Genomic DNA, 24,819 nt, shown 5'->3' on the forward strand with positions numbered 1-24,819 from the left:
GGCAGGCCCGGTAGATCACCTGACCTACCTGTAGCGAGTGGCGCGAAATTTGAATTTCTGTCGGGGACGACGGAGTCTTAGCTATGTATATATCTGCCAGGTAAGTATGTATGAAACTTTATTGTAACATAACAATATCATTTTCAGATACTTTATAAGTATGAAAATTTTTATATATACTATTTCTATTGCAAACACTTTTTAGCAGTTTAACTTGTGTGTCAAATGAAGAAGGCAACTTTAATTGGAAGCTAGGCTATACCTCTAAGGTTAGGTAAGGTAATGAGATTAGGTTACTATTTGTTGCACCTTTTTAGTCATTCTTCCTCACAAAAATGTTTTCCAATAGAGTTCCCTCCATTAGTGTTAGGTAGTGGGTTAAATTGTTAACCTAGCATTTGCAGAGGAAATAAATATCAGTTCTTCATAATCATATTCAAAACATTGGATTACAGTCTATTATGGTTTTGCTTCATGTAAATCAGATTACAAAATAGCATTCTAAATACTGCTGTATCTGACAACTTGATTTATGGGAGATTTGCACATGAATACTAACCACATATTCTATACTTTCAGACCTGGTTAGAGAAGCTGAAACTTTATAGAGAATGAGGGTCATCACAAGAAAAATACATCCAATCTTCATGACAAAATGCATCAGAGCAACACTAAAGAAGCAAAATTATTTTTCTCAAAGCTGTCAATATTTCTCACAGAAAGCTGATGGTTTTGTTCAATTAAGAAAGGAAGAATTTCACGTCAATCCTGGATTTGGAACCTTTCGTACCACAGGCAATGTTGGCTGCATCATAAAACCTGCCAATCCTCATGTAAGTCTCTCTCTCTCTCTCTCTCTCTCTCTCTCTCTCTCTCTCCTCTCCATCTCTCTCTCTCTCTCTCTCTCTCTCTCTCATTAATTTGAGGTACCCTCTGTTGGGCTCATTATGCCACATTTGTGAAACTGAAATTGTCACTTCATACTGCATGTTATATTGTATGGAAGATTCATGTATAAAGCTTAAGGTCTTTGGAGTCAGTTTTGGTGTAATCTAGTTCAAGATTGAATTTGTCCTGGTGACTAAGGTCTTATTTTATTTTGCTAGTGATGTTCCTTGAAGCAGTGATTTTATTCTCCTAAAATGCACTGTTTGTTAGTCTTCTTCTGACAAAGGTAGGGGTTACTGTTTTTCCAGCAGTTTGTCTGCCACACCTATGCTTTCATCAGAGCTACTCCTACGTGGGATTTTAGTCAAGCTTAGGATAAATTAAGGTCTTCAAGCATAGATCGGCATGATAAGAGATCAGCCTTTTAGCTGTCCAGCTTCATGTCCCATACCTGACTCATTATCTCGGCTCCCCTTACACTACTGAAGGGATTTCAGTCAAACTTCAGACAAAGGTAGACAGATACACATACATGTGCTTGCAGGGATATTGTTCATATATCCATCACTGTTTGTCACACTTACTGTCACAGCTCTTATGTGAATAAAGGGATATCTGTCAAACTTTGCACAAAGGTAGACTTGCTTGTATTTCCCTCTTTCACTTAGATTGTCAGTGCATTATTATTATTCATAGGGGTTAGTTTTTCCAGACCTCTGAGTCTCAAGTAGACTCTTCTCGGGCTGGTTCTCAGGGATCAATCTTGAGAAAAAAAAATACAAAATGAAAAATAGAATAAAAATAAAAAATAAATTAATTAATTAATTTTGTAAGAATTTAGACTTTGAGAAACCTGTCTTATTTAAAAAATTTATGATGTTATTAATTGAAAAATCTTTGCTTTCAGCAAGAATACTTTTCATTTTTGAATTCCATAGATAAATAGATCTTTGCTGGGTCCAATTTGGGCACTCAACAAGTAAATGCTGTACTGTCATGGGTGTTTGACATCTGCTACACTTCATTGGGTCAGCATGTGGTGTTGATATCAAGTGACCATGCGAGAATCTTGTGTGTCCTATACGGAGCCTTGCTAGTATCACCTCTTTTGATCTTTCCTCCTGTGAGGATGTCCTCCATGCATACACGTCAGTTTTTATATTTTTAAGTTTATTTGTTGTTGGCACCGAGGCCCATTCTCCTTTCCAATCCTGATAAATCAATGGTTTAACAGATTTTACCCAGTCTGACAATGGGGCATGTGTAATTGTTGGAGGGATAGCGCAGGCTAATTTGGCAGCTGAGTCTGCATATTTATTTCCTTTCATTCCCATGTGTGCTGGGATCCAACATATTTCCATTGATAATCCTGATTGGAGGAGTTGATGAATTTTTATTTGTATTTCCTGCACTATTTGGTTTCCTGATTTATACCGTCTTATAGCATGTCTTATAGCATCTATAGCGCTACGTGAGTCACTGAAAATAAGAGACACTTGCTTTTGCCTCAGATATCTTATCAAGAGCCATCTGTATGGCTGTGACTTCAGCAGTAAATACTGATGATATTAAAGGTAGGCTTTTTTTTATTAACATATTTTTCGAATATGCAGATGCTCCTACTCCAACATTATTTTTTGGAGCCGTCTTTATATACCATAAATTTGTTTCCTTTCCTTCTAATGTGCTCCAAAGCATGTTTGCTGTACATTTCTGTACTTGTCATTTGCTTTTTGAGTAGGTAAGAAAGGGAGGTACATATCTTTATTCGATTTAAAATCCACGGTGGTGGCAATTCTATTGGTGGGTGAAAAATTGGATCCATGTTATGCAAGTTCATTATGTATCTAGCTCTTTTTGGGAAAGAGCTAGTACTATTAACTGCTGTTACTGGATTACAGTTTTGGAAGCAGTCAGCTACAGGAGACGATCCCGCTTGCATTGAAAGACCTCTTCGTATTGTTATCAAAATACGGTGATGTTTTAAGGGCAAAACACCTGCCTCTACCAAAAGTGAGTTTGTTGGGGACGATTGGAATGCTCCTGTGCACAATCCCACGCCTTCATGGTGCACTGCATCGAGAGATTTTAATGCAGATTCTGAGGCGGATGAATATATCGGACAGCATTAATCTATTATGGATAAGACTGTTGCCTTAAATATCATTAATAAAATGTCTTGCTTTGCTCCCCAATTAGTGTGTGATAACTTTTTTAATATGGAAAGGGCTTTGATGCCCTTGGCTTTAATGTATTTGATGTGGTCTTTCCAATTTAACTATTGATCAAATATCACTCCTAGGTACTTGATTTTTGTACAAAATTGTATTTCAGTGCTATAAAGGTGAAGTTTGATTGTCTGGTTCTTCATCCATCTTTTGTCCTTGTAGAAGACGATTGCTTTTGTTTTATCATTTGAAAATTTAAATCCAACTGAATTTATCCAACTACATATATTTGAAATGGCAGTACTGAGAACTCTCTGAGCATGTCTCAAATTACTACTGGTATAGTAAATGACAAAGTCATCAACATATAAACTGTTTTTTACACCACTTGGTAAATTTATAGTAATGTCATTGATTGCTAAAGCAAACAATGTACAGCTCAAGACACTACCTTGAGGGATTCCTTCTTCCAGTTTATAGGTTACTGAGTAGGAATTTTCTACTCTTACTTGAAAAGTTCTGTTAGTTAAAAAGTTCTTAATAAATATTGATAAGTGGCCTCTTAGTCCCTTGGAGTGGAGTTTTTGCATGATGTTATGTTTCCATGTTGTATCGTATGCTTTTTCTATATAAAAAAATGTAGCTACTGTGAATTTCTTTTGTTCAAAGCCTTTTTTGATATGATCTTCTAAATGTGTTAAGGGATCTAGGGTTGATCTGCCAGCTATTGAACCAGACTGTGTTGGTGTTAAAATGGATTCTTTGGTTATTACATACGTAAATCGTGCATTAACCATTTTTTCTAAGATTTTGCATAGGCAACTTGTTATAGATATCGGTCTATAATTGGATGGATTACTTGCATCTTGGAATTATTATGGCATGTTTCCATTTATCAGGAAAGACACGTTTTAGCCAGATACTATTATAAAATTTTAATAAATATGATTTAGCTATAGGAGCTAATTTTTCTATAATTTCAAATGATATTTTATCATATCCTGGTGCGGAGGGATGACAAGAGTTGATGGCATTATCTAGTTCATCCATGTTAAAAATATAGTTATATTCCAGGTCTTCAAGAGTTTCAAAATTGAGTATTATATTTTCTTGTTTTCTGATATTTTGAAAATGTGTATCTAGGCTGGAGTAAGCACTGATGTTTTCAAAATGCTTTCCAATTATATTTGATATTTCATAAGTATCATGGTATATTTTTCCATTTAATTGTATTGCACTTCTTGGAGGTCTTATGTGTTTTCCATTGATTTTCCTTATCTTTTGCCAGATATCCCTTATGGATGTGTTTGAAGATATGTTTGAGACATATTCCTTCTATGATGCGATTTTTTCAGCTGCGTATTACTGTTTTTCTAAATTTGGCTGTATATTTGTTATATAGTGGTTTAATGTGGTTAATTGTTATGTTTGTTATAACTATTTTTTTTAATATGTTTATATTATAGGGCATTTTGTTCAGTGATTCAAGGCGAGTTTTGAGTCTGTTAAGATTGCGACCCAATATATGTTTTATTTTACTTAAGGTTGTTAAGGTTGGGTTCCACCATGGGACAGGCGATTTTGTGGAATGTGATTTGGTTTTTGGAATACTTTTATCTGCAGCATTTATTATGAAGTTTGAGAAGGATTCACATGTTGTATTGTGATCTTCATTATGTGGGAATGGTGGTATGTTTCGAGTGAATAGGAAATATTTATCCCAGTTAGCTTTTTTAATATTATATCTTGTAGGTGGCAATATTTTGATATTACTTAAGTAGTTCAGAGGATGGGAAACTGGTCACCTGTTTATGAATCGTCTAGGACGTTCATTCAAATTTCTCGGCTACATCATTTGAACATAATGAAATGTCAGTTGACGAAAGGTTAGATGTGTATTTGAAAAATATGTTGGAACTTCACTTTCATTGAGACAACACAGGTTATGTTTCATTATAGTATTCTCTATGTTGATTCTGGATGTGTCAGTGGGGTTATTAGTACTGTATCCCATAATGGATTATGTGCATTAAAATCTCTTACTATAAGTAGGGGTTCCTGTATACTTTTGCTAATAAGTTCAGAAAAATCACTAAAATTTGCATTGAAATTTGGTTGGTTATATAAATTACAATAGTGATTTTACTTTTGTCAGTCATATACAGTTTAATTGATGTTATTTGATATGGCATAGATGGTATGTCGAAAGGTTCATATGTAATGCTATTATGAACGTATATGGCTGTGCCTATTTTTCCACCGTTAGTTGGTGAATAACAGGCAATTTTATAGTGTTGGATATTTGTAGGGTTACTTCCTATATGTTATAGACATATGCACATTGGGTTGTGGTCTCGTATGATTCTTTGTAATTCACCCAGACGTAGTCGGGTTAAGAGACCATTTACTATATTCCATTGAATGATTTTATATTTCATTATTGGGAGGAATTGGTGTTAAATTCTGTAAATTGATTGCTGATTTTACTTTGCCTCGTAGTTTATATGCATTTGAATTTATTGTGGTTTTTTAATCATTGCATTTGATATGTTAGTTTTTTATTATTACATTCTGCAGTTGTTTGTTTTTCATAATTGAATATTAACAGGTCTATTTTTTATTTTATAATTTCCTTTATGTATTTTGAGGATTCAGAACATAATTCGTTCTCATGTTGGGGTGTTAAAGGGCACCTCCTTAACCCTTAAACGCCGACTGGACGTATTTTACGTCGACATTTTTTGTCTCTCGGGTGCCGACTGGACGTATTTTACGTCGACATACAAAAGTTTTTTTAAAAATTCGCGGAAAAATACTTTTAGGCCTACCAGCCGAAAACTCTTGAATCTCGCGCCTTGGGGGATGCTGGGAGTTCACGGATCAAGGTGTTGTTTTGTTTACAGTCGTTACGCAGGCGCGCAAGCGCGAATTTCTTTCTTGCCGCACTAAAAAGTATCTGTGACACATCTCGGAAATTATTTCGTCACTTTGACATAATTTTTTTACCATTTTAAATTAGCCGTTACATGGAGTATTATATATGAAAATGTGCGCATTTTTATGTAGAATACAAAAAAAAAAATACTCATGATTGTAGCTTTTATCCAGTTTGAGATATTTCATATAAATAACGATAAGTGCCAAAATTTCAACCTTCGGTCAACTTTGACTCTACAGAAATGGTCGAAAAACGCAATTGTAAGCTAAAACTCTTATATTTTAGTAATATTCAATCATTTAACTTAATTTTGCAACTAATTGGAAGTCTCTAGCACAATATTTCGATTTTATGGTGAATTTATGAAAAAACTTTTTTCCTTACGTCCGCGCAGTAAACACTTCCGAAAATAATCATACATGCGATTGTGGTAATGTTTGCACCATTTTAAATAGCCGTACATAAAAGTTTATATATGAAAAATGTGTGCAATTTCATGCACAATACAACTAAAAAACAAACCCATGGTTGTAGCTTTTATCAGCTTTGAAATATTTTTCATATAAAAAATGATAAGTGACAAATTTTCAAAACTTCGGGTTCGGGAAACTTTGACTCTACCGAAATGGTCGAAAAATGCAATTGTAAGCTAAAATGCTTATATTTTAGTAATATTCAAGCATTTACCTTCATTTTGCAACAAATTGGAAGTCTCTAGCACAATATTTCGATTTATGATGAATTTATGAAAAAAAAAAACATTTCTTTACGTCCGAAAAAATAATCATACGTGCGATTGTGGTAATGTTTGCACCATTTTAAATTAGCCGTTACATAACGTTTTATATATGAAAATGTGCGCAATTTTATGTATAATACAACAAAAAATATTTGAATTGAAGGTTGTAGCTTTCTCATTTTGAAATATTTGCATATAAATCACGATAAATAGAAAAAAAACCACGTTCGGTCAAATTTGACTCTACTGAAATGGTCGAAAAAAAACGCAATTGTAAGATAAAACTCTTACAGTCTAGTAATATTCAGTCATTTATCTTCATCGTGAAACAAATTCGAAGTCTCTAGCACAATATTTAAATTTATGGTGAATTTTTAAAAAAACTTCCTCCCTCCCTCCGTGCGCGGATTCTCCGCCACAAATCTCCGAAATTTGTAAGTCCCATTCTCGGAATATTTGCTCCGTTTCATATTAGGCATTTCATAGAGTTTTATATATGGAAATGTGCGCAATTTCATGTAGAATAAAACGCAAAATATTTGAAAGTTGTAGCTTTTCTTATTTCCAAAATAATTGCATATAAAAAATATATATAAAAAAAAATTCTACATTCGGTCAACTTTAAACTCGTCAGATATGGTCGAAAACTGCGTTTGTAAGCTAATATTCTTACAGTATAGTAATATTAAATCATTTGTCTTCATTTTGAAAGAAATTGGAAGTCTCTAGGACAATATTTAGATTTATGGTGAATTTTTGAAAAAATATGTTTACGTCCGTGCGTTACGAATTCATGCATTATTTTGTGATAATATTTTCTCTGTGTTGCTTTTATCGTTTTACAATTTGTTATATACCAAAATGATCGCAATTTAGTGTACATTACAACGAAAAAAAAGTAACTTGTTACCTTTAATCGTTTGCGCACAGCGCGATTTGAATACAATTATATATGAAATTTCATTTTTGCGCTATCATATATCGCATTATTTATATATGATAATGATAATTTTTTCATTTCTGATGGTTGCATACTAAAACTTCAGGCAATGACAAAAAAAAAGAGCCAAAAATGAACTCTTAATCTTCAAAACTAAGCGCGCTATGATTTTTTGAAAAAAATATTTTTTCCGCTTCCGCGCTCACTCTGAAACGTCTCCGGCACACGGGAGACATTTTTTTTTTTACCGCTTCGGCGTTTAAGGGTTAATTTAGTAAAATTGTCTATACAATTTCGTATGTGTCCTCTGTCTTGGTAGTTAGTTGGTTATATGTACTTACAAAGCATTCATTACAACCACAAGATGAAGCATGTTTGGTAATGTTAATTATTGGTTCAGAAGTATTTGGTCTAGCTTTAGAAATTTCTGGTTTTGTAATTTTATTGGTCCTTTTCTGTAGTGATAAGGACTGTTGGTTTGAGGGGTTATTTGTTTTGTTGTTGTTAATGGAATATTTGGGTCTTGTGGATGGTTGGGGGGTAATAGTTTATTTTATTTTTGTTTGGTTAATGGTATGGTTTTCATTAAAATTATTTGATGGGAATTGTAAAGAGTGATCTTTTACTGTCCAGATGTTGGCTGTTTGATTGAGATTGAGGGTAATTGTGTATTTCCACTTGTGCTGAGGTTAGTTTAATATCTTTTTTAAAATGTTCTCCTGGTGTAGTTGGAGTTTCTTTGGATTGATTGTAATTTTCAATATTACTTTTTTCCCTTAGGTGGGGTTCTTTCCAGAATTTCTTTTTGCCAGTTCGATAATTATCATTATTTAACTCCTCTTCCATTGGAAGTTCTTTTCCGTGGATAACTGAATCATCTATGTTAGTGGTGGTATTGGTTGTTGTAATATCACTTTTATTTTGGGTTTCAGTATTATTAGTATTAAATTTAGTTTCTATGTTTATATTATCTTGTTTGTTATTGTGCTGCTTGATATCTTGATTTTTAGTCACATTTGAAAAGGTGGGGGTTTTGGATGGATTATTAACTCCTCTTACTTTTAGCTCAAGTCTGGCTTCCATGACTGACGTTCCTGTCCTATTTATTAACAACATGAAGTTCTGTGTTATATGGTAAAATGAGCACTCCTTAGATTTGCGTGATGGGCTAGTCCACAATTAACACATTTTGGTTGATTACAGTTCCAATTAGTGTTATGGTCATCTGATGCACAGACTGCACATATAGCCTTATTACGGCATCTTTTGTATGTGTGTCCATACCTTGAGTACTGTGTACATTGTAATGGTTTTGGAACAAAAGGATGAACTTCTCTATTTTGTCCAAGAATTTTTATTTTAAATGGTAGGTCTTGGCCTGTAAATTTTATTTTGGCAATGTTGATATTTTTATTTTAATCTTTCCTACTTGAAATCGAGTATATTTGTAAATCGTGAATATTGTTAGATCTCGATTTTAAGAGTCTAGCAGTAGTTGTTTTGAAGGAAGCTCCTGCTCGCTATTGGGTAGGATGATTGTACTCTGTACATAATTCAATGTTTCGTGGCTTGTAATTGTTACTTTTATATACGTATTTATTTCTGTTATACTTAAAAAGGCAGTGGACTGCTCTTTATTGGTTACTAGGATAAGCCATTCATTGTCCTTGTTGTGTCTGCATTCCATGTCTTGTGTTGGATATATGTTAAGTAATTTGTTTTCTAGTATCGCTGCTGAGACTTTGTTGTCAGCTTTGAGGACTAGAAATCTTGACCAGTTATTTGGTCCAAAGAGGTCATCAAAATGTACTGATGTGGGATTAAGTTTGTTTCTTTTTGGTCCCTGTTTTATGTATGTTGCTTGTCTATTATGATTTTTATATTTTTCTGTATTGTTAGGAGGATTATTTGTCTCTAATTCAGAATTATTGTTCATCATATAGGGTTCCATTGTTACGATATTGGAGTTTACCAATTTATTTTTGTTTCTTTTTTATTTATGCACTCTATTTGGTTTTCTGCCTCTGCTGCTTTACTTGGAACAGGGTTTTCCTTTGTATCATTTATAGTACTTTCACTACTTGTGGCAGTACCAAGGAAATTCGGGAGTGACATGCCAAAATCATCAACTGTGCCATAGTTTTTCCATCATGGGGTCCAGGGGTACTCAAATCATTTACGTATTTCAATATTCATAAATTTTGAGTTTTATGAAAAAAAAAAAGAAAAAAAAATCTTGAAAAGATATCATGGGCCCTTCGCGAAGTTAAATCTTCCGCCAATGGCACAAGTGAGAAAGGACTCCCAAATGTCCGCATCCCTACCCTCCCCAAAAGGGGATGGCATAACATGATTAGTATGGCCCAAGTGTAAGCAGAACCCGCTTGCTAGGACTAAGAGTATTACGTTAATACAATTATCCCCATCCTAATCACATTATGAGCAAACTGGATAGAATGCCGAGCAGTTTTCTTATTTCCTAGAAGACCAGGCCCCCCCTGGGAATCCAGTTGGTCCAGCTCCACAGAATAGTTCCGCCTGGAAAAAAACACAGGTCCGAACCATTGTCGGGTAGGTGATGGATCTACCACAGTTCTCACTTTAGCTTCGGATTTAACTCCACATTAAGCCATGACATGTTTTCTCATTTATTTGCTTTCAAAAATTTTGGCAAAAATGGAAAAGTCCATAGAAGTTAACTCAAAAATATATAATGTTATCATATGGGACTCTTGGGTTCGAACCTGGGAAGAGATTCCTGAGGTTCGAGAGCCCTTTCACCACGTCAAGGTGGTCCCATAATGAGGGGGGATTGTCAGTGCAACTCCTCATACTTGATTGAGGAGATATTTGTTAAACTTGGTAAAAAGGTAGACATTCGTGCATAAATGGACACATTGGAGATTATACATCTGTCTGTCAGTGGGTCTTTTGCACTTACCAAGTCTTCACAACATGTTTGGAGGCATTTCTATTAAACTAGCTACAAAGGTAGACTGCCTTGCCAAGATGTGCATGAAAGTAGTTTGTCTGTCTGACAACCTGTATATTTTCCATGCTTAGCTTCTCATTGCAAGTCTCATACCCAGTTGAATTGATTTTATATAAGAGGACACTGATGTCCTCTTATACTGCTGAAGGAATTTTAGTTCAGTTTAGTACATACAAAGGTAGACTGTCATGTATAGATTAGCATGAAGAAGGATCTTCTGTGTTTCTGGCTGTCAGTGTTTCTCACTACCTTGTTAACTTAACCCTTGTACGTGTATGGTAGAAGAGACTACGTTAAACTTAGTACAAAGGTAGACCATTAAGCATAAATGTGTACAAAGGTAGACCATTATGCATCCTCAAATTCCTGGTTTTTTTTATGAATCTCATCATAAAATGCACTTTTTGTGTTAAAACTATTAAAAAAACCATGTAGGAAAATTTTTAGTGGGTTTTACTTGAGTTGTAACTAACAAAATAGGCTGTTTTTAGCATTTTAATAGGGGTTCCAAACATTCGCAGATTCTAACTATTCACGGGGGGGTCTGGTACGCATCCCCCGCGAATACGGGGGGACCACTGTAAATGGTAATGGTCAGTCAGTCTTTGTGCGTCTTTGAGTGTATATGTAACACTTAATATGATTATCAACTTCTCCTACATGAAGGATTTCAGTCATATATTTTTTGTAAGAAATGTAATAGTGTTTTCTTCACCAACTGTAATGCTTTTAGCAAGAAGACGTTGTTGCAGCAGTGTCAGTATGGTTGTTAGATATAAATTTGCAGATGTTAAATTTTACACAGTTTTCTTGAACGTTTGCAAGAATTCAACATTTATGCTACTTTTGCATTGCTGTTAACATGCCATGAATGCTTTATGTTGTATTTATTTTATCTGTGTTCCAGGAATATCCAGATGCTGACAGAGCTCTCGTTTATGTTTATGGAGATTCAGCTGCATCAAGCAAAGACGTTAATATTGAACTTACAGGAGAATCGAAAGATGTCCTGACGATAAATGCCTTCCCTGAGTCCCATGCAATGTATTGTGAAGTCCACCTCCCAATTAAATATGGTAAAAATATTTATAGAACTGAGAGACTTTGTGTATATTCATGAAGTTTCATAGTATTTTATATAAAAGTACTATATAAACTACTCTATTTATCATCAAAAGGAATAATGAAGGGTTTTCTCATGTAGGTCATAAGATTTTTCCCACTTATTACTTTACATAATTTCTGAATTATCAAGATTAATAGAGACAAGGACCTGTCACATAATGGCTAGTAAAAAAATCTAGAGTTGTGCAGGGGTAACTCCCAACCACTCCTCAGCTAACATTATCAATACCACATAGTAGTGAATGCTTACCTAATATTCTTATAAACAACCACCATCACACTTTACACTGAAAACTTAAGCAAAAGGCAATTGTATACCTTATTTTCCGATATTTGTAACAAAAATAAACTCGAATACATTTAAAAACTAAAAAACCAACCCCGTTCTTTATCTGTCGTAAGAAACGCTTCATTCAGTAGGCTACACTTGTCGTTGACTAAATTACATTGTATTGTTCAGAAAAAAAATATATCCTTTTTTTTTCCTCAAATGTAACACAATATGATAATTTACACACTTTTATCAAAGTAATTCTAATAACACCATAAAAATAATTTTCACTTTTATTATTTACCTGTGTGCACTACCTTTCTCAGTCTATTTGTACCAACATTTTTGTGAGGTCACGCAGCCTTCAAGGGTAGTTTTTTTTTTTTCAAACTCATTTTGAATATATACATATCCTATATCTTTGGGGCCCTTGGTCCGGGTGTGTCAGATAATGTTGATCTGGATAATTGAGGGATTACTGTAGTATGTATATATGTATATATATATATATTATATATATATATATATATATATATATATATTATATATATATATATAATATATATATATATATATATATATATATATATATATATATATATATATATATTATATATATATATATATATTATATAGATATAGATATATATATATCCTAAATATTCTTTGAATTTCACACCTGTAATACGCTTTACAAAGAATTTGATAATGCTAACTCAGCTAGTATGGAGACAAATAGACTTGCTGTATTCATTTAATGTATACAGTAATGCAAAAGTTCTTTGCCTCATTACTAGAACTGTGATTCCTGGGACAGTATTTTTTGTTGTGAATATCACCCATCTTTCAAGCCTTTTTATTTCAAGTAGGTCTTCATTATTATATTAATTTATTCTATTGATTTGCTTGAACAAGTCAGCTAGATTTACAATAACTATATATGACATCACAGCTTCACATGGCATCTCATCTTCACTTGCTTCCATGTTTGATCTTTTAATGCATTTGGGGCATTGAAAATCTCAAATATTTCGTATTCCCGAGTACCTCTTGCGACCCCATCTGTTACTGTTAAATTCAGTACACAGTACTATACTGGGTTCACCCCCACACCTTTTCTGTGACAAACACATGGCCACTGTCCTGAATGTTCTTTTTCCTTTGTTTCTCTGGCATTCATCATCAGTTTTTTTTTTTTTTATGTTGATTTTCAGCTCCCAGGGACCCCTGTTACTCCACTCCTTTATTGCTGCTTCTGTTACTATGATAGACAGCAAAGGGTTCAGTGTTGATCTTTGATGGATAAACATTTATTTCAAAATATTCTAATATACCTACTATTGCCTTCACTCTAGCTCTATAGTGTCATGGTAGAATAACATCACTAGCTTAAAAAGTCTCTTTAGTACACTGCTTTTGTAACACCGATTAAATATTGCTTTGGTACTAAATCATTATAGAGCTTCTTCTGTTGTTGTTGAAGCCAAACTGACAGTCTTATTCTACTCTAGTTCAACATTATCTGAACAAAGCATCTGACTTTCATAATAAAAATAGAACTACCTATTCACGTGGAAGATTTTTCTTTGTTTGGAATTTACATACGGTATGTATCATTTGCAAAGACTTCCCTTATTTTGAGTTGATGTAGTAGTAATTTTGATGTATTTTTTCTCTTTCAGATCTGAAAATAAAACTTTTTAATGATGCTGGTGTACACATCTATGGAATGGAAGGGGATGAAGTAAACATTAATACATTTAATGGCAATATTAACACAAAGGGACTCAAAAGTCATAATATTCATATAACCACTAAGATGGGATCCATCATTGCCGATGGGACACTACAAGGAAACCTTTTTGTAAATGCAAAGAATACTGTGAGTATTATAAATACAATGTACATTTTTTAGATTACAGAAGCTACAAAGCAGCGTGGCATTCCTTGGTAATCTAGTTTGATGGTAATTTTGTCTATAATGTGAGTTTCTTTTTTTTTATATAAGACCAAATTATTTTTCCTAAATGTCTGGAAGAAAAATATCATAGGCTCCATTTGTTTTTGCATATAAACACATTAAATATGTCCATACAATGAGCAAACTATATGTGATTTATTTTACTTAATGCCCTAATACCATGCAAGACCTTTTAGTTTCATTGTGCATTTGACTCAGTGGAAATATTAGTTTCCTAAGGCTTTTTGCTGCTTTTACATTATTCTTACCTTTCAGTTTGTCTACCTTAAATTGCCTATATATCTATATAAAGTTGGTGTGTATTATATATTAATTACAGCTCTGCATTCTTATACAGAATAATCAACAAGTACTATTGTTGATACAACCATGTAAGTTGACCCCAAAGTTCTGAGTGGTAATTCAAGTATTGAACTATACGTACTATAGGTCTTTGGGCCTGCAACCAGACTATCTGGTTCAGCAGAACTCGAGTAGGCTAGACTGAATAATGAAGTGCTTATTTTCTTTACCATCACAGGACATGTCTTACATGGTCATTCTTTTGTTTGCTAATGTTCTCTTTGTTGTCAAGTTTGGTAGCCTTTGATTTGGAAACTGTCAGGATAGGCATCTACTACCTTGGGCATGTACAGTCATATTCTACATACTAGTTACTCTTTCTCCATGAAATACAGTTGCAGACTTATTGTTTTACTGCATGCACAGCATTCCAAGTTCTACAGGTTCAACTTGTCTGTCAGGTCATTAGGCTGTTTTCTACCAACCCCATGAGCTCTTAAATCGGATGCTTTCTAATTAACGATTCAGTTTTTTCCTTGAGGGGCGCAAGTCTTCCTCCTGCAATTGCATATGTGACAGTATATGAGTGGTGGGTTCCTGGAGAAACAAACAGAACCATTACAAATATTGAGAGTTTGCTCTTCTCATGTCCACTGAGCTTTCAGCCATATCTCCATTATAAACAAGCAGCTGAGCTTAATACCCAACTGGGACCCAAGTCTTAAAGTGGGCATACACTAAGCTGCCAGCCAGTCAGCTGATGATCCTATTCAAATTGTTATTCATGAATGGTGTGTAGTTTGAAGAGTAACACAAGTGTTAGCTAAATACATGGATGACAGGTTTGTATGAAGAAACTAGTTTTGTTTTTTATATAAAGCTCTGAATTTAGTCACTATTGTTTTGGAGTGAGAGAGAGAGATCCTTTTCTTTTCAGTGGTCTTTTCCATCACCATCCAGGGACCTCCCACATCTTAACTTTATCCCTGACTGATTGGTAATCATCTTAAGCTCACCCTTGGTTCTGGTGACCCTAGTTTCCATAATCTTTTTTTTCAAAAGGGGTGTGTATCACATCCTTAGGATTAAACCCAATCTTTCCTTCCCCCATTTTCAAGGGTTAGGTTAGTCTTTGTCAGTTATTACAGTAATATATTATTGCTACCCAAATATTGTAAAAATTCATATGGAACAAGGTAGATGAGACTGAAAAGTTAATTTATGCTTAACTCCATAAAGGGAAAACTTGATCTAAAATTGTTGATAATGATGGTTCATGCAATAGAAACCCAAAAGGCTATTAATATACGGAGCAAGACTGCACAGAATAGAAGCTTATGTAAAAAGGGAAAGAAAAAATAAGTTATAAATGTTACAGTACAGTAAAAATTGGCATAAACAGCAGTGTAAATCAGAGAGCTAACTTATGGCTGTCCCAACTTCAGAAATTATTTGCCAACTCTTACCTTTACTGCCCTTACTGCTGTTTTTAGTATTAGATGTGTTATAATCAGTTGTGGTATTTTATTTTATGAGGGGCAGTGCTATTTAAATCTGACATTACACTCTTCTTGCAAATCCCATTTTCTGTTAGCAGCTCTTTAGTTAGAATAAAAAATTTTCTTGAGGACGTACACAAGTTAAGTCTTTCCCTGTTTTATTTTTATTTGCTGATAGCTTTATTGTCAGTAATTTCTTTGGTAATTCCATATTTATAATAGTTTTTCTTATTTTTTAAAAGTAATTTATAAGTTCAGTTTCAGATTTCAAAATGCTGAAGCACCATAATTGATATTGAATGTCTTTAATTGTATTTCATGATTTCATTTACATCCAGAGTATTACTGCTAAGAGACTTCAGGGAATGGCTATGTCCATAGATGCAGAGGAACTCGAAACGACTATTGATTCTTCATATATAACACAAGGGGAAATCACTGCACACCGTGGTAATATTTGTCTTAAGAATCTTCATGGATGTACTGATCTGGTGTTAAGGAAAGGCAATGTTTCTATAAGTGAGTAAATTTTTTCAAGTTTTTTCATTTTATTCTGTGAGATTCATTTGTTAAAAAGTTACTTCTATGCAAGAAAAACAAACTTCGCAATTTTCTTTCAAAATACAGTAAATTTTTGAATGGCTTGGTGTTAGCAGTTGATGCAATCCTCAGTAGTCAGTCTGTTATCAACTTGAGTATCCCTCCAATCAACCAAGAGCTTCTTCATTAGCCGAGGAACGTATTCCTATCCTAAGCTTGCATATCAAGCACTACATCTAAGTTAGGAGAGGAACTCTGTTCCTATCCTATGCATGCCCACCAAGCACTGTTTCTAAATTAGGAGAGGAACACGATTCCTATGTTTGAACGCTAAGCACCGTTTCTAAGTAAATTCGAAGGGTTGTACTTATGGAGCATAGAGGTTATTTTTCTCTTAATTCTTTATGAATTTGATATGAATTTTGAGTTTTAGTCACAAAGGATACTCTTAAGAAAATTATTTCAGACATATGATCAGTTGGTTTTTAAATTTTCTGGTGAGATCTCATACGGGGTAGTATTGTCAGTGCACTTCACCTGTGCTCTGTAGGAATTACTTAATGTTCTTTGCAGTGTCCCTTTGGCCCTGAACTGCAACCCCTTTTATTCCCGTTACCACGCCTCATTCCTATTCACTTTCTACCATCTTACTCTTCACCCTCTCCTAACAATTGTTAACATTTTCAGCACTGAATGACCTCATGGGTCCCAGTGCTTGGCCTTTGGTCTACATTTCATATGCCCATCCTTATTCCTTTTCAGGTGGGCTTCATGGCCAGATAGCTGGATTTGTCGGCAAAGGCAACATGAATGTGCAGGTTACCGAAGTCACAAGTAATTCCACTCTTCATGTAAACGAAGGCAATATGAGCATTTCCATCCTGGAGGACCCAAGGTAACATACTACATTAATATTTTACCTCCATTTCCATCCTTTCATTTTATGGCATTTCAACTTTACACTTTTTTTTTTTTTTAAATAAAGGGAAAAAAAAAAAGTTGACAACATTACACCAGTCGGCACAATTATTAAAAAGCCATTGGAGTACTGTACAAAAATTAATAATAAAGTAGTGCATATTAAAATTGGTTAAGTTGCATCTCCAAAGATGTTTTGGCAGTCTGACTTTCTGATAAGTGACCATATATTACAGCCTGCACTCCAGTGTTTTATAGATATCTCACAACTAAAACAATTCCTTATATACGTATATTTATATCTTTTTCTCAAACTTAAATTTAGTTGTATTCTCAAAGACCTTCATTGTGTGAAGGATGAATATTTAATTTTGTTTTTACACATAAAAAACCCATTGAGAATTAACAAGATTTTAACAGGTAGACATTATAACACATCACTTAGTTAATGTGCAGTAGTTATTGTAACAACGACCAGTAAACAGCTGTAGTATCTAGATTGGTTGTGTATGTCAGCACTCGCTGTTGTTAATGCCAGTATTTTGCATGAAACTGTAATTGGCTGTTAATTACTGATTAGTCGAAAGTAACTTAAATTTTGTGTGCAATATCAGTGGAATCTACCAAATCAGTGGCAGTTATAGTAAGCCTTGCTTAGTACTTGTGTAATCTACAAACTTAACTCACACATTGAACATACACTTGTTTAATCTGCCAAAAATTCTATTGGCTGTCACAAAAGATATGTTGACATCATGTTTTGAGAACAAAATTTCATGAATAAAATGATATATAAGATCAAATGATGCATAAATGGCAATTATGGTTCTTTTGGTAAGGTATACTTGAGTTTTCAGTTCCAAATTGCAAAAAAAATTTTAAATTGAAACAGATGGCTTAAAGGGTCTGATAAGGCTTGAACCTTTGCATCAAAACAATGACTATTCCATACATTTTAATTTGAACAAATTTTTTTTTTTCTCGCAATATTTTACAGAGTAAGATATGAAGCTATCATCACAACTGCTACACTTCTTTGCCAACTCTTTCTACTCTCCAATTGCTGAATATACAACTTCTGCCATAAATTTCCATTCCAAGTAAACCATTACATCATATATACTGTACTACATTTATTTACACATTATTACAGTCCTTTATAGCATTAGCTTTAATTTTACAGAACATCAGCTATTATCCATACAAATTATTTTAACTGCAGATGATTATGTCTTGCCTCATATTACAGACCCCAGGGGCCTGAGGATCCAAGTTTAGCGATCCTAAGGCTATGCCATTGTGACCCATTGCTTATAGAAACTCTTCCTTCCCAGTTTTTTTTTTTTTTTTTTTTTTTTTTTTTTTTTTTTTTTTTTTTTTTTTTTTTTTCATTTTTTTTTTTTTTTTTTTTTTTTTTTTTTTTTTTTTTTTTTTTTTTTTTTTTTTTTTTTTTTTTTTTTTTTTTTTTTTTTTTTTTCCCCAACTCCCAACATTTTTGGGGGGAACTTGATTTCTGGCAGCTACGTCATCCACATCCTCCTTTTCTTGACCTTATGTGATTGCTTTGTCCTCCCTCCTAAGTGGTGGTTCAAGTTATTATGGTTAGTGGGTTTGCTTGTAGCAACAAAATGTTCTCACATTAAACCTACTTTTTCTGACCTTATGTGATGCGCGGTCCTCCACCCTAAGTTGGTGGTCAAGTTATTTATGGTAGTGGGTTCCGTAAGCAAACAAAAAGTTTCTCCATTAAACAATTTTATCTTACCCATTAAATTCCTAATTCTATAATACCCTCCAGATTTGAGATTGGCACAAAAGAATGAAAAGTGGGTTGGGCAGATTCATTGGGATATTTCATGAAACACTTCACTTCATGTGCCCGGATACATTCTGCTGTTTATGAATAACTTTTATTGTAAAAAACATTGTCTTATGATTTAGATTAGATTTTGTCATTTTCTTGTTTTCACGTTGGATTGTATAGGCTGCTTAACATTTTAAATCCTCCAAAAGCATGTGAAAAATGTTATTGCATCTGTGTAAAAAGTGTGTTATATGTACACAATATTATTATTATTATAAATTTGTTACAACTATTTTTATGTATATGTAAAGATGTTTTATCCATATATAGTTTAGCCAAACATTATGTAAAAAATATTTCTGATAATTACAGGCATAATCTGGAAGTAACTGCACCATCACTGGAGATAGCAGATGAAGTGTTGACCAAGGGTTCTTTGTGCGCCGATACAAAACAGACTTTCACCATAAAAAGAAACGAAGATCCAGAAGGTAATACTCTGATAGCTACTGTTCTTAAAGGTGTAGCATACTTGAAAATTCAGGATTGGTTTTCAGGTTTGGGTATAAAATCAGCCTGTAGTGATTAGCAGTGAGAGTATTTGAAATTTGGTGTACAGTAGTCAGTGTACAGCTGTTACATGGCCTAGGTATAGCTTAAACATGGGCAAAATGTAAGGCATTTGTTATTTATTTTGTGAATGTATAATTAATCGTGTTGTATATAGTTATTTTCTTTTTAGAGAGGGGTTTGAAGAGTTGTCTTTATTCTGTTTAATGTATGTTATAATAGATATTTCATAATTTTTTCAGCCTGGTTATTTGGTTGAAAACATATTTCAAAGTACATACTGTATAGCTTTCATAAGGACTCAAAGATGATAAATCTTGTACTAATTACCAAAGTGTAGCATTTCTTTCAGGGTGATGCTGCTACTCTATCATAATGTTTTCATAGAAACTAGTCATATTTTGAAAATGCTTTCTTTTGGTAAAGGTACTATTTACAACAAAAACTTCTAGTACAGATGATCTTTTACTTTTCTTCAAAGTATTGTAATTAAATGTGTGATACCACCTAGTGCAAAGTGAATTGCACCAACTATGGTATTAAAAGCTATTTGGAACATTACTTTCAGCCTCGGGTACATAACTTTCTGCCATTTGTGTTTGATCCATTCCCTTCAGTCTTGTCCAACTTGGCTCTCGAATGAGGAACTAGTCAAGAACAAGGCAAGTCGCTATGAATCTCTATGTCAATAGTGGCATTATAATCTAGTTTATAAAATTACTAACAGCAGTTGACAACATTTTAGTATGGGTTTTCATATAATTGTAGGTAATTCAAATCAGTTTGTAATGTTGTCACTGATGATTAAGTTCAGTACCTATGATTTCTATATACTACAATATACAGCACACATGAAAGTCCTAGCTTTCCAGTTTTCCAAGGGTCTATGCTCCAAAGCATTTGGTTTTGGTGGGTAGCTCATTTCTTTTTTTCACCAAAGAGTGCTCTGAAGAATATGTCCAGGAAAACAAAATGAATTAAGGCTATTTTCACAAGTTGCAGATCCTCATGAACCTGTAATGTATAGATTTATCTCAGTAGAGTTTGCAGCTATGGAATCGGGAACACTTCTCTTTCATGAAATAAATTGTAATCCTATGAACTTGCAATGTGTGGATGAATTTGCAATGTATTATTTATTTTTAGAGTTTGCAGCTATGGAATTAGCACCACTTTAGTTTCAAATATGTGCTTCTTTCATTTTGAATGCTGACAACCCCAAGACTTTCTGTGGTTGGCTTGTTTTCATGCTGATCTTTGTATATTTTCTTGTACAAGCATGGTATGTGACATTTTGTTGTAAAACCGGGGAGGAGCTTGACTGCTGTTTTGTTCCCTCTTGTTCAGTTCCAAGCAGAAGGTACTGTTCTGCCAACCCTTAACATGCACATATGTTGGGTGGTTTTTCTTATGCATCTGGATAACGGTTTTTATTGTTGTAAGTGATAATTTACTGTTGAAGTGGCTGTTGCGGGTGATCATGGAAATTTATGCAATGTGACTAATTTTGTATTTTTTTATGAAAAATTGTTTTAAGAAAGAAACTGACAAGAACTATTATCAAATAGTCTTTTAAGTAGTGTCCAGAAAATGGGTGTAAACTTTTCCTTACACATGGGTGTAAACTTTTCCTTACACATGGGTGCTGTGAGCATTGATTACATGGGAAAGCATTGATATTTGTTGAATTAATTCTGTGGGCATTGAATCAATGTGACAGGGACCTAAGTTATTAAAATTTTAACGGACATATATATGGTATTTTATATATTTATTTTGTAATATCAGTTTTCACCTCATATTTAAGAATATAAATTTTTATTCTCTTTGGTAGAAAGAGCTAGGGTCCTCTGAGAAACTCATGCCAACATTATGTACTAACTATATAGTATTCCACAGACAATGAGTATTGCCAGTAGTGAGCAGCTAACATCAGTCGTAATGATTTGGTATCAATGACAAAATGTAGTAGTTAGAAAAATGGAGTTTGGTGGATGAATTACTCGAATAAAGTGTCAGGCTGGCAGCCACACTCCATCTGCCTGTGATTGTCCGACAGCCTCAAAAAGATTAACATGTAATTAAAATTATGGCTAAGGAAGATGTAACCAAAGGGCAGCAAGATGTTGCTGTTGACATTCATGGGGCCATTATTCAACATTATTTTGTCTGTCCCATAGCAATTGAACAGTGCCAGAAGATTACATCCTTGAGTAGAGCTACAGATTCTTGACTTTCAGGACATTTTTCAGTGCTTTTATTTATATTTCATTGTGCTTTTAGTGATCAAATGTATTTCACGAGTTATGTAATCTGTAAAAAAGTTTGTTCATGAAACTTACCTGTCAGATATATATATAGCTGTATTCTCTGAAGTCCGACAGAATTTCTAAAAACTTACGACACCCGTAGTGGGAGTAGGGTGGTTAGTACCCATTCCTGCCGCTGGGAGGGGGGCGGGGTATCAGGAACCATTCCCATTTCTATCTGATTTCTTCTGTCGCCGGTGTTGTAAACAACTGTTTACAGCACCTCTTGCCTCAGGATTTTGGAAAACTTTCTTTGCTTGAGTATCCTCTTGACTTTTTGGTTTTTTGTTATTGGATCGATAGCTTGGCATACGTGACTTTGGATTGTTTTTTAATTTGGCTTGGTTTTTTCCTTAAATATGTCAGGTTCTAGTTCGGCTAGTGCCAGAGTGTGTATGAAAGATGAATGCAAGGTGAGGCTACCAAAAGCCTTGGTTGATCCTCACACAGTGTGTAAAGGTTGTAGGGGGCAAGTGTGTAGGTATGATTTTCGCTGCACGGAGTGTGAAAGTTTGAGTGATGCACAATGGAAGACGTATGAATCCTATGTTAATAAATTAGAGTGTGATAGGATCAGGAGGTCTTCCTCCAGGAGTAAATCGGGTAGCACACATGGGTATTAATGTAACCCCTTCTAACCCTTCTTTAGATTTTGTGACTCCTAACCCCGTAGTGTTTCCTTCGGGCCCTCAAGTGGTGTCTGCGGAGGGTAATGCCCTTTCGCTTATTTTAGATTCTTGAAAACTCTGGAATCTAAGGTTCTTGCCCTTGAAACAGGCAAAGTGCTAAGTGTAGTGATAGTGCCCCTAGTGAAGTGGAGGGGGCGTCAGATCGGCCCTATAGCGCCTCTAGGCTGGGGACCTCTGCCGGACTCCCAGACCCGTCAGGGATTGAGGGCATGTCGAAGGCCGAAGGAGGGTTACGGGGATCCCCCACCTCGATCTGACGTCCCTTCAGCAGTACCTGTTGACGCTTCCCAGGCTGCTAAGGAGCGTGCTCGAGCACGTATCCTAAAAGGATTGTTCTCGTCTTCCGACGCGTCCTCCCCCGCGCAAGGGGTGGGAATCTAGTTCGGATTCGCGACCTTTGAAGAAGGCGTTTCTAGATCAGGACGCTTCACGTCATGCTTCACTGATTGGCATTCTTCTCCGGAAAGCGTGTCCTTTCCGCCCCAGAAGAAGGCTAGGTCGTCTTCTGATGAGGAACGCCTTAGAGCGCCCCAGTCGCTCTAGAGCCAAGGCTGTTCTGGGAGAAAGGAAGAAGGCATCCCCTCGCCCCTCACCTTCTCACAGGCATAGCTCTTCTCCTCGTAAAGAACCTTCGCAGACGGAGATAATCCTTGCTAATGCAGCGGCAACTGGATGCTTTACTTAAGCAGAAGGAACGGTTTCTGGTCGTAAGAAGGACGACAGACTTCCGATCAAGAGATCAAGACAGTCTTCTCCGCCTGCTCGTCTTTCGTCCCCGTTTCCTGGTATTTCATCTTCTAGGCTTCGTTCTCCCCAGCGTTCGTCTAGAGGTGGAGGTAAACGTCAGGAGAGAGAGAGGTTTCTTCATTCTGCCCTCTCTTCTCGACGTGAGGACGCTCGGCGTTCCGACATCGACGTTTCTGATGAAGATGTTTTGGTTCCTGACGGACGGAATTTGGTACGTCCTGCTCTGCTTCGTCATGCTTGTGTTGACGCTCATCGGGACGCTCGTCAAGTGTCAGTTCCTGTTTCTTCGCGGGACGATCGTAGAGACGCTTCGAGGGACGCTAGGAGAGACGCTCCGCTCATCGCTTCTTTGGACGCTCAGTTGGACGCTCAGTTGGACGCTGATTTGGACACTTCGTTGGACGCTCGGAGGGACGCTAGGTTGGACGCTCCGATGGACGCTAATAGACATTGTCGTAAGAGCTTCTTGGACGCGAATACGGAAGTTCGCTCTCGATCAGACGTTGTTCCCGAGTCTTTAGCTAACGCTACACGTCTTCCTTCTACTTCGCATTCTACTCAAGTTACCCTCTTCTTCTCGTCATCGGTCTGATAGGAGACTTGGAGTGAAAGGTCTTCTGCCTCTTTCTTCTGAGTTTAACTTGGGTAAGGAAGAAGGGGAATTGAGCTGTTCTTCGGAGGAGGTTGACGAAGAACAACCCTCGACGTCGTCTTCTTCAGACTATCAAGTTTTGGCTCGGCTGCTCCGTGATTCTTTTGGAGATACTTCCTTCCTTCTGCTCCTCCTTCTCCTCCATCGCAGTTTTCGTCGTCGAAAGCTAAGAAGACACCAGGGTTTGTAAAGATGAAGACGTCTTCGTCTACCAAGAGGGCTTTCCGGAAAGTTAACGCCTGGATGGAGACTAGGAAGCTAAAGGAAGCACCACTTTCGCCCTGCTCCGTCTAGACTTAGCGGTAAGGCAGGGATGTGGTATGAAACCGGTGAGGAGTTAGGTTTGAAGGTTCCGACGTCAGCACAGGGAGATTTCACCAGCGTTGTAGATGCCTCAAGAAGAGCTCTTTTAGCCTCAGCGAAGGTGCCCGTGGACTACTTCAGAACTGGATCATCTGTTGAAGGGTCTGTTTAGGTCCTTAGAAGTCTTAACTTTTTAGACTGGTGTCTCGAGTGTTAGACAACCAGTCTCGTAAGCCAGATTCGATCAGCTTGGGGGAGCTGTCCAGTGTATTGTCATGCATGGACAAGGCCGTCAGGGATGGCTCAGAGGAGTTAGCATCTCATTTTTTCAGCAGGCGTGTTGAAGAAGAGATCGCTGTATTGCAATTTTGCGGCTAAGTCTGTCTCTCCCGCACAGAAGACAGAACTTTTGTATGCGCCTTTCTCGAGTCATCTCTTCCCTCAGGCTTTGGTGAAGGATCTGG

The 24,819-nt window shown here is 35.6% G+C and overlaps 1 protein-coding gene across 2 annotated transcripts in view; it reads left to right on the top strand.

Moving 5' to 3' along the window:
- LOC135218774 (protein FAM185A-like) overlaps positions 1–21,982 on the top strand; it is a 31,575-nt gene extending 9,593 nt beyond the window's left edge. Inside the window, exons 2-8 of one of the 2 annotated variants that reach the window (XM_064255230.1) lie at positions 580–833; positions 11,573–11,741; positions 13,744–13,943; positions 16,162–16,342; positions 17,126–17,258; positions 19,458–19,576; positions 20,224–21,982. In XM_064255230.1, the coding sequence (XP_064111300.1) occupies positions 612–833; positions 11,573–11,741; positions 13,744–13,943; positions 16,162–16,342; positions 17,126–17,258; positions 19,458–19,576; positions 20,224–20,237 (1,038 nt within the window). In that variant the 5' untranslated portion in view covers positions 580–611 and the 3' untranslated portion in view covers positions 20,238–21,982. Of the gene's footprint in view, positions 1–579; positions 834–11,572; positions 11,742–13,743; positions 13,944–16,161; positions 16,343–17,125; positions 17,259–19,457 lie in introns of both variants that reach the window. The other variant, XM_064255227.1, reaches the window with a different exon arrangement.
- The last annotated feature ends 2,837 nt before the right edge of the window (positions 21,983–24,819 follow it).

Source organism: Macrobrachium nipponense, chromosome 19, assembly GCF_015104395.2.
Source record: "Macrobrachium nipponense isolate FS-2020 chromosome 19, ASM1510439v2, whole genome shotgun sequence".
Classification (NCBI taxonomy): Eukaryota; Metazoa; Arthropoda; class Malacostraca; order Decapoda; family Palaemonidae; genus Macrobrachium; species Macrobrachium nipponense.